Here is a 10,420-nt window from a genome sequence, read left to right on the forward strand (position 1 = left end):
TCTCAACAAGAGGCAGGAGATGGGGTGATGTTAGGCAAGCTGGTCAACTATTAAGCGATAGTTGCATGAAATTTATGCAACAGCAGTCGGCAAAAGCGAACACTCATCAAGTGACTTCTTTCGACCGATTCAATCGCACGTTCAGTGTGCGCGAGACAATTGACCACAATGAGGGACTGCCAAGGCAACAATATAGGGTTCTTCTTGACGAAGATTGGTGCGACTGTGGAAGGTTTCAAGCTTTTCGTATGCCTTGCTCGCACGTCATAGCTGCATGTGCGTATGCCCACCGCGACGCTATATCACTACTGTCTCCGATTTACAAGACTCAGACATTGCTCAGAGTTTACAGTGTTGCGTTTCCTGTGGTGGCCAAGGAGGATTACTGGCCTGAGTATGATGGAGAGGTGGTTTGGCACAACGACGCAATGCGGCGAAAGAAAAAAGGGCGTCCCAATAGTACACGGATTAGAACCGAAATGGACGTCCGCGACAAAATGGAACGAAAATGCAGCATTTGCCGTCAGGTGGGGCACAATATAAAAAGATGCCCTAATCGTGGCTCGACATCGTCGCAAGTTTAGTATAATCTGTATTTTTTTTAATGCAATGTATCAGTTTCGCTTACCAACTCTTGTAACCGTTAATCGGTCTTTCATCAATAAATTGAGCTTTAGTAAAAAACCGATATCGATAACGCAACCATTATTTAGGGTAAGAGAAACTTTAACGAACTCGATTTATCATACGTTTTTACGAATATACAAGGCCGGAATAAAAAACGGTCCGCGAATATAAGGCCGGAATAGAAAACGGTACACGAAAATACCCGAATAGGGTTAATTTTGAAAAAAAAAAAAGGGGAACACATATGAGCCAAACCATTTGGCGCCTATGTGTTAAGGAATGGCCTAATGCGCCAAACCATATGGCTAGCAATTGCTTGCCCTATTTTTTTGGCCTAATGCGCCAAATGATATGGCTTGTGTGACATGCATGCGCCATTGCATTTGGCGTATTCACTTGTCTAGGGTCCCAAACCTAGACAGTTTGGTATTTATCCCGAAAACTTGGTTTTTTCTGTATTATTTTTATTAAACCTGGTTATTTTAATTTTTTTTTCACCAACTAACCTGCTATGTATCGTAATCAAATTAAATTGTTTCAATGAACCCAATAATCTAAACCAGACTATCAAAATTGATTTAGATTGGTTCCAATAGTTGATTACTTCATTTCAAACCCCAACCAAACAGAATATAATTTGGTTTGTTCCAAGACTTTTCAACTCCACTATCACCTTAAAACTTTGAATCTAATAGTAATTAGATTGAAGATTGTTATCACTTATAATATAAAAAATAAGAATAAAAAAGTAAACGGTGCTCTGTATACCAAAAATTATACTCAAGAGGGGAGAAAGCAATACACAACAAAAGCCCCCTGAGTGTATTTTAAACATGTACAATAGGAAAATGCATCCGGGTATCAAACCTTCCCTAATAGTAATTAAAATGCATCCGTATCAAACCTTAAGTTCTTCGAGATGCTCTTTGTCCGCATTGCTTAGCCGGGCTTGAAATTGGCCCCATTCGTTTCTGCATCTGGCTCTGACCTAAAAGAGATGCAGAACAAGAGTTTAATATTTGTTTGTAAAAAGCACAGCAACATTAAGCATTAAAAAATCACAAAAATTTTGTTTTTAAAAGTATACAGATTTTTTATTTATCTTAGTTTTGGGTGGTAGTTGATCCAAAAAAAAAATAGTAGTATTGCAGAGTGTGAAAAACTTTTAAGAGACTGAGTAGAGCTACTAGGACAACTGATCTTGCAATCTAAGATACAAAAAAAAATAGTAGCTATAGCAGATTTCAGAAAGAAAACAGTTAGGTAGTTGTGTGAGCCAAAAAAACTGCAAATAACATTCTTAAATATGAAATACACATACTGCTGCGCGTGGATCTTCTCCGTTTTCAGATTGTCCCTGAAAATGATATCATATAATACAAAAAAATTCAAAATAAAATAAATCAATAACAGAAAAAGCTATCATCCACTAACAAAAAACAATCTATAATCAAATTATAATAGGAAGCCCACCCATCCCAAAAGAAACATTAAAAACAATTTCATCATAGTTCAATATCCAGCCAGCATGAACTCATTGAAACCTCTACTAGAATCAACTTCTACAGTTCTTACACCAGAGCTATGCTTGGTTGAGAAAGTGGAAAAGATAAAGAGGAAAATTTAAACAAAATAAACAAAAACACCTGGGAGTTGGAACAATGCAATCCAGATATCTTTAATGTAGACTTTATTATGTGAAAATATACTTTTATTGCCAACACATGTTGGTCAAAATAGTAAAGAGTTTGGTTTCTCATTAAGGTCTCAATTTGAGTCTTAGGAGGAAAAAATTGGCAATAAAGATATTTACTTAAGTAGATCCATCCAACAAGACTTAAGTTATTTGTGATTCATACATCTTAATGAGAAATGATTTTTATTTTCCACCTTATTAACCAAGCATAGCCCACATATAATAGAATCCCAACAACAACACGTACATGCATATACATAAAAACTCTCAGTTTAGAATGTTACTCTCAAAAGAAGTAAGTGGCCATTAATATTTTATAAGCCAGTGATGACTAACCTGGTTCCCGAGAGAAGGAATTACTTGATGAATAATCCATTGAGAATCAATTACACCAATTTTTTCATGTGCTGGCGGCTAAAAATAGGAAAAACAGGTTCATTCAGATTAAAGCAAGGTTAACTAAATCAATTTTCATGTTTTAAGAAGATTTCTTGTAAGTGATGCGAATATAATTGTAACCATGTATTATTGAGCACGAAATATACAGATTCCACACAGAAATAGCCTGTGGAAGATTCACAAAAATGAAAAGGACAAAAAACATAGCATTCTGGAAGCCTCTTTGACTAACTCAAGAATAAACGAAACCATCAAATGCATTTTGAGAATTACAATTGACCATAATACCGATAATCTATATAGTAATTTATGAAAACAAGAAGCCAAAATTCATTATTATGAACAGAAACCCAAATACAATACATTATCATAAAACCAGGAAATTAATAAATTATGTTAAGGGATAAGTTCAAAAAGAAAAACAAAAAGTTATGCTGGGATAATATAATTTTATTGAGATTATGAGCTCAGCGTCTGAAGCCACGTATTACCAATTGAAGCATACCAAGATATTAACAAGGATAATGAAAATGATAAAAGTCCCAGCATTAGGATCGGGTGAGAAAAAATAGATAATAGAATCTCCTCACCTCCACACATCTTCTGAGGGCAAAGTCCAATCCCCATCCATGCACTAGATCATTCTACAAGCATATATTTGGAAAGTTCATTTAGGTGACTAAAAAGTTTGTATATATCACACAAAAGAAAGTTTGGCTACTCATTCAGTTATATTACAATAACCATCACGTGGGAGATGAAAAAATGAATATACCTGAATCATATGCCACACACATCGCCATGCTTCCCGAGAAAAAGCAGGGGCCATAATTTCCACAAATCTAAAATAACAGAAGAAATAATATTGTTAACTGCATAGATAAGAAAGATTACATAATGATATATCAAGGGTGAAAGAGAGAGCATACGCAGCACAAGGAGGCAGATGCGGATCACTACACCATCCTGGTTTCTCTTGAGTAACCCTATATGCCAACACGACATAAATATTTCAAGATTTAAGAGAACATTTGAACCGTGAAAAAAATGCCATATTACATCAATGCTTAAAATTAGAAAGATAGGAAGGCCAAAGTAATACGTGTGAACTTCTCTGTCACCCCTCCTCTTTGTCATCTCCCATGTCAATCCGTTATTGGGCTCAATACCAGGTTGAGAGATCTCTAAACCGTATTTTTTGACTAAATTCATATACCTAGAGATTAGAATTTGGTAAATTAATCAAACTAAAAATTGCATATAATGTACCCTTAAGTAGGCTAAACACATGAAAGTCATACTTGTCCCCGTCGAAGTGTTCCACTCCAAGATCTTCATCCCAGATTAAAATATATTCAAAAGCTGATACTATGTCAGGGTGCAGAAACCTTTTAGCATACCACCTGTATAACATGAAATTAGAACAGGGTGAAGAAAAGTAAGGGAGTGATGCAGTAGAATCATCATTCATGACAACATTAAGCACTTTTAAGAATTCCATATTAAATGTGAACAAAGACAATTGCCTTCTCATTCCCCGATATTTTGCCAATGAACTCAACATGTTATATGCAAATAATGACAGAAAAAAGTTATACCATTTTGTTTGTTTCTTTACACTAACATGGATTGCATTCTTTGACCATTCAAATTGATCCCATTCACTAGTTCGACCATCATAATGAAAGAGCAAAATTGCAAAATCATCAGAAAACTACAGAACAATTTTATAGTCAGTACTTCTAAAGAAAATATGAAAGAGTAAACATACAAATAAATTGAAATTTATTAATGTAGTCTATCTTTTAACCTTTTTCAGTGCAGCATCAATATTGTGCCTCTGATTATAACCAACGGTGAATGTAAGTAAATATTTTGGCTTTTTCTTTATGTCCTGCAGAATTCATGGTTTTGTTGTAAGATTTGCGGAAAAACAAAAGAAATAGGTATCTAACATGTAAGTGCTATCCATATCAACACAACAACTTATCGACATGCATATCTCCTGATACACTCATATGCAATGGCACCCACCCACACATGCATAAAAGCTGCATGAAGACAGAAATGAGATTACTGCATATCTCTAGCCAATTTGGCCGTGCATCAGGGGAAATAGTTTTGGCTCTCTAGTATACCCTTTTCAATTGAGATTAAGTGCACATCTCTAGCCAATTTTTCCGTGCATCAGGGGAAATAGTTTTGGCTTTCTAATATACCCTTTACAATTGAGGTTGAAGTATGAAAAAGAAGAAAGAAATGTAAGCATGGCTCTCTCTTTTCCTGTGACAGACTCGGCATTGTGATTTATAGACAACACACACAAACTCAAGTGCCTTGCATTACAAGCCATAGACAACACATGCAAATGAGACAGACTGACATCACAGAAAGAGTGCGCGTGGGGATTTTTATTCAATTTCAGAATTCTAGTCATATTTGTAGTCGAGCACAGATAAAAAGTAAAAACTATAAGCCACAGATAATTTCTTGTATAGTAAATAACTGTTTTGGTCATATACTTCACTAGGATCACCCCATAGTCGGCGCAAATAAAGATCAGACTCTGATACAACAATTCCCGGGGGAAGTGATTCAGCTCCTCGAGGATTTGATGAAACATTAATCTGTAAAAATAGCAATTTCAAATCAGATTTGATATAGTAAAATGCTACTCATCTAAAGCAAGAATAGTTATATTATGATATGATTACATGCTATATGAAACCTATAGCTGCAATGCAACAAAAATCAATAAGAAAAATAATTCAAAAAAGTACTTTAATTTATAAAAAATTAACAGTCCCTAATGATTATGTACGACCCTGTTCAGACTAGTATCTGTTAAGATATGTTGAGATATTATGTTGCAGATACTACATAATAGGGTAGATATAAGGCTGATTTGAATTTGATTTCCAGCCGGCTATGATTGAAAGCCCACCCTGTAGCTAAAAGCCATATTCATATTTTTTATATGAATTATGGTGACACTTTTTCCCTGGTTGCGAAGATGTCATTGATTCGTCTTTTCCTATCTCTGGCAGCTACATGTAAAGTTGGCCTCTCTGTCACTTGGATATTTAAACTCTACTTTCAAGGTGACTTAGCTAAGGAAATCTATACAGAGAAACCACTTGGAATCATTGCTCAAGGGAAATTTGGTGGCTGTGTTTGCAGGTTGCGCAAAGTCTTATACGGCCTCAAATAAAGCCCTAAAGCATGGTTTGGCAAATTCTGTTCTGTTTTTTAGGATTTTGGGACCATGGGCACCAAAGATGACCATTCAATATTTTATATACATTCTCTACTAATCAATGCAATTATATTGTTTATGTGGATGATATAGTTACTAAAGGAAATGACCAGAAATATTTGTTTTTGCACTTTCAAACTAAGGACTCAGGCTACCTGAAATATTTCCTAAAGAATGAAGTAGATCTGTAAAAGAAAGGTGTGCTCAATTATGCACTTGACATTTTAGAGGAGACTAGTTGGATCCTAATGTTGAACTTACGTTAGATCAAGGGGGTCATTTTTAGATCCTGCTAGATATCAAAGACTGGTTAAGAAGTTGAGTTACCTTGCTATGACTAGGCTTTTGTTGTAAGTATTGTGTCGGATCAAGGGTTTTTTTTAGATCCTTGCTATGACTAGGTCTTTGTCGTAAGTATTGTGTCGGATCAAGGGTTTTTCTTTAGATCCTGGTAGATATAAGAGACTGGTTAAGAAGTTAAATTATCTTACTATGACTAGGTCTTTGCTGTAATGTTTTGTTCGCGTAATAGTCATTGAGATTGTTAAAAGAGTCTCACATTGGACAATATATGGTCTGATTGATCATATGTTTATAAGTGGGGGCAATCCTCACCTTACAAACCGGTTTTGTAAGGTTAAGTTAGGCTCAACCACAATTCTTAAGATGGTATCAGAGTCTCGTTTAAAATCTGTTGGGCCATCTGCTATCAGGTTTCTTCTATCGGCATCCCCCATTTATGTCGATGCTCCATATGTACAATCCTAGATGTGAGGGGGTGTGTTAAAGAGTCTCATATCGGACAATATACGGCTTGATTATATGTTTATAATTGGGGGCAATGTTTACCTTACAAGCTGGTTTTGTAAGGTTGAGTTAGACCCAAACCAACCATAATTCTTAAGAGATGTAGTGGTTCAAATCTTGAGGTATTTCAAAGGATCTCTAGGAAAAGGAGGGTTGATTTATGAATTTCAAAGATCTAAACAAAGTCAATGCTAAGGCCTATTAGATTGATTAAGAAATTAATTTTTAATATTTTTAAGTACTACTTTGCAAGTTCAGCATAGTTTTTAATAGTGATGAGTATATGATAAATTTCAGTCGATAAGCTCCTGATTCCTAACCATCTAACCATCTGCACCCAAATTGTTGTTCAACACACATCTAGAAAATAATCAGTTCAAATAGTAGTCTATTTCATGAAAAGTTATATAGTTGATAAACCGTGAATGCTAGCACCTAATCACTATTCTTTTAAAAACATCCAAGTTAGAATAAAAGCCTATGATTATATACTTTTTCAACATACACGCAGACGTTTATTTCTTTTCTGGAATTGAAGTTTGTGACTATTTTTCTTTTTGGTAGGTTTTATATCCTATTTGCGTATGATCAATTATAGAACAAGATCACAAAAGATCAACCACAAATAAATTTCAAAATATAAACAAATGTTTATTTAATAAAATATCATCTGACACTTCAATTTGTACACCTTAAAATCTTTATTAGAAAAGAAGGTTTAGCTGTTTGAGATATTTCCAACACACAGCCAATAGCCACCGAGAAAGATCATTAACACAAAATATTCTAGCATGTCTTATGCAAGATAAAACCATGACCAAGAAATGACAATAGAGCATATTCTGAAAATAAAGAAACAAAGATCAAATTCAACCTTTCAAATAACAGTTTCATTTTCACTTATTATGTCTGTGCTAACAACCAAAGGATGCTCTCTTGGAATATAGTTATAATTATTGACCAAAATATGCAGCTTTACTTTTCTGAGAATATTAATGCGCGAATTTGAGTCCATCTAAAGAATAAGCACGGTGATTTACCTTTGGTAAAGTAGCAGACCTTTGGGCTTCAATATGTTTGGTTCCAGAAGATCCGTCAAAAACAGCATGAGCTCTGTCTATTTCAGTCCTAGTTACATCAAAAGAACTCTTTACACCTGAAAGTAAGCTAATCTGCAAAAGATTGACCCCCAGGTAAATGAAGGGAAGTTTCATAAGGATGATAAGTGCCTAATACAACATTTAAGAGATTAATGGTTGTAAATTTTACCTTATTCAAATGGACAGATGAAATTGAAATGCCAATAAAAATTCCAAAGGAAATTCCCATGATTGCTGTGATGATAATCCGGGTACTATCATTTGATCTTTTATGTGCACTAGAGAATAAATAGTAAACCAAGTTCAGTCATTTTGGTTGAATGGACACGGATAACAAGTGTTAAGTAAAAAAAGGAATTATTTCTCTTTTGAGCTACAAATACAATTTTCTTCTTACCTGCGCTGCATTATTCCCATGCAGTCAGTATCTAGCAAAATCTAGTCGAGATAATTGTCACACTGAAAATGATATCCTTATGCCAACTCTGAAGCAAATATGTCACCTTTCAAGAATCATAGGAAAGACCGAGTTTAATACACAGATATAATAGTAGTCAGGTAGGGTGTGCATTTGTGTGTCCAACTAATCTATCCGGCTTTTCATCCAAGCGAATTTCACCATGGATGCATGCATATCATGTGAATGTATAGAAGAAATCACATTACTTACTTGTGAGCTAGTCAAGCTTGTGTGTGTGTGTGTGTGTGAAATGTAGTTTATCAGAAACGTGACTTAAGACATTGAGACTAATTATTTCCGAAGCAAACACGATATCAAGCATATTTAAATCCACCAAAACAAACACAGAACCAACCAAACATATTCAAATCCACCAAAGCAAAGACAGCAGAAAGCATTTAAAGCCACTGTGTTAATACTGATAGGGGATTAGGGTAGCTTATGAGCAAGTTGGGTCAACCTTCTCCACAAGCCCTAGCGGAAAAAAAAATCTAAATTATCTGGCACTAATAACCATGAATTTTTCAAAATTAGCTTCAACCTTTCAACTTTCTTAAGCTCCATAGTTTATTATAATCATCTATAAGTTTACAAGGACTTATAAACTAATCCTAACTAGAAATGCATGGCCTCAAAGATTCAAGTCCATTAAGAACAAGGAAAAGCAAAATGTGGATAATAGCAGTGTCACAAGTCAAAACTTAGTGTATGTTTTATTCCACTTTTGGAGGAGTCAAAATTGATTCTAGAGATCTAGAATCAATTTTGACATTTTTCTCTCATGTAAAATTGATTTTGAATCGACTATAACTTCCGACTAGAAATTGGAGCTTTTGATTCTAGAATTTATTTTTACACTGAAAATTATTATTCAACTCATTTTTTCATGAAAGTATTCAAATATAAACTATGAAGCACGGACACTCCGAACACAAATACATCATTTTCTCTCTCCTTCATAATCATTACCACCCCATGAATCCAATTAAAAAAGGAATTAAAATTTTAAATAAATTAAAATTGTTCTCTCTTCTTATTGGTTGTTCCTAAGAATATGGATTTAAGGTTGTTTCCATGCAATAATTTCTCCACTGACACACCAATACCAGTAATAATTTGAAAAAATAAATAAATTAAACGTAATCACAAGTGTTGATGCAGGTGTGTCAATACCGGTAATAATTTGAAAAAATAAATAAATTAAACGTAATCACAAGTGTTGATGCAGGCGTTCGACATAGACACACGGACACGGCTTTTGTCAGAAGTGTCGGTGCTACATAGAATATAAATCAATTTATTACTTTCAACTCAAGTATAGACATAATCAATTATTTATAACCAATTACTTCAAAATCAATTTTCTTCATGCATAACCTAACACATAGAGTAGTCAATAGCACAATTTTCCCCAAACGAGAAAAAGCAAAATCCACTACAAGAACCAAATGAAATCAAAAGTGTTAAATTACAACTGAAGACGAAAACAGCGCAAATCCACAACTACATTACAACTAATAATCTAACTAAACGAAAACGAGAGATTCAATCGAACAACACACAACACCAGAATTCAAACGATTCCTAAATCACAGCAGAAAACTAAATTCACAACTTCGTGAAAACGAAAACGAAAATGGAAGTTTCGATGGAACTTACCGATTCGGTTGAAGGAAGAAACGGTATGGTTGAAGTTGAAGTTTGTTGGTGTTCGATCTCGATTGAACGAAGAGAGAGCCAGCGATTATATACTGTGAAGAGAATTTCACAAGACTATTCTACTCATGCTTGACCGTTGTTCAGTAGTGGTGTTGCAGAACTGGAAAATACGAAACTACCCTATTTTTCTTCTTGACTTGATTTTTTATGGCCTATAAATGTGTGCCACGCGGTGGACACGTATTTTTTAACTTTTCTGAAAAAAGAAAATATCTTGATTTATTTAGGTGGTCAGTCATGTAATTAAGCATCCTCCTCTCCATCAAAGAGGTGTTAACTTAATGTTGCAACTTCTTCATGCAATTTTGATTTCATAAAAAAAGTCTTCACTTAAACTAAAAAAAAATATTAATATT

The 10,420-nt window shown here is 34.4% G+C and overlaps 1 protein-coding gene across 1 annotated transcript; it reads right to left on the reverse strand.

Annotated features, from left to right (window-relative positions):
- Positions 1 to 1,525: 1,525 nt before the first annotated feature.
- On the reverse strand, positions 1,526 to 10,176 carry LOC131653846 (uncharacterized). The gene is made up of 15 exons (XM_058924150.1): positions 10,005 to 10,176; positions 8,283 to 8,388; positions 8,055 to 8,163; positions 7,826 to 7,957; positions 5,245 to 5,349; positions 4,533 to 4,616; positions 4,321 to 4,436; positions 4,024 to 4,125; positions 3,825 to 3,938; positions 3,652 to 3,708; positions 3,498 to 3,564; positions 3,313 to 3,366; positions 2,660 to 2,737; positions 1,949 to 1,984; positions 1,526 to 1,615 (listed from the first exon to the last, which is right to left on the reverse strand). The coding sequence occupies exons 2-15, from the start codon at positions 8,300 to 8,302 to the stop codon at positions 1,526 to 1,528; spliced, it is 1,164 nt and encodes a 387-aa protein (XP_058780133.1). The 5' UTR covers positions 8,303 to 8,388; positions 10,005 to 10,176.
- Between the last annotated feature and the right edge of the window lie 244 nt (positions 10,177 to 10,420).

This window comes from Vicia villosa, linkage group LG2 (assembly GCF_029867415.1).
Source record: "Vicia villosa cultivar HV-30 ecotype Madison, WI linkage group LG2, Vvil1.0, whole genome shotgun sequence".
In the NCBI taxonomy this organism is placed as follows: domain Eukaryota; kingdom Viridiplantae; phylum Streptophyta; class Magnoliopsida; order Fabales; family Fabaceae; genus Vicia; species Vicia villosa.

Coding starts and splice junctions, on each gene's coding strand:
- LOC131653846 (XM_058924150.1), bottom strand. CDS start 8,302: ATGGGAATAATGCAGCGCAG. Junction 5,350..7,825: donor GGTCTGCTACTTTACCAAAG/GTAAATCACCGT, acceptor CTATTTTTACAG/ATTAATGTTTCATCAAATCC. Junction 2,738..3,312: donor CCCTCAGAAGATGTGTGGAG/GTGAGGAGATTC, acceptor TCCTATTTTTAG/CCGCCAGCACATGAAAAAAT.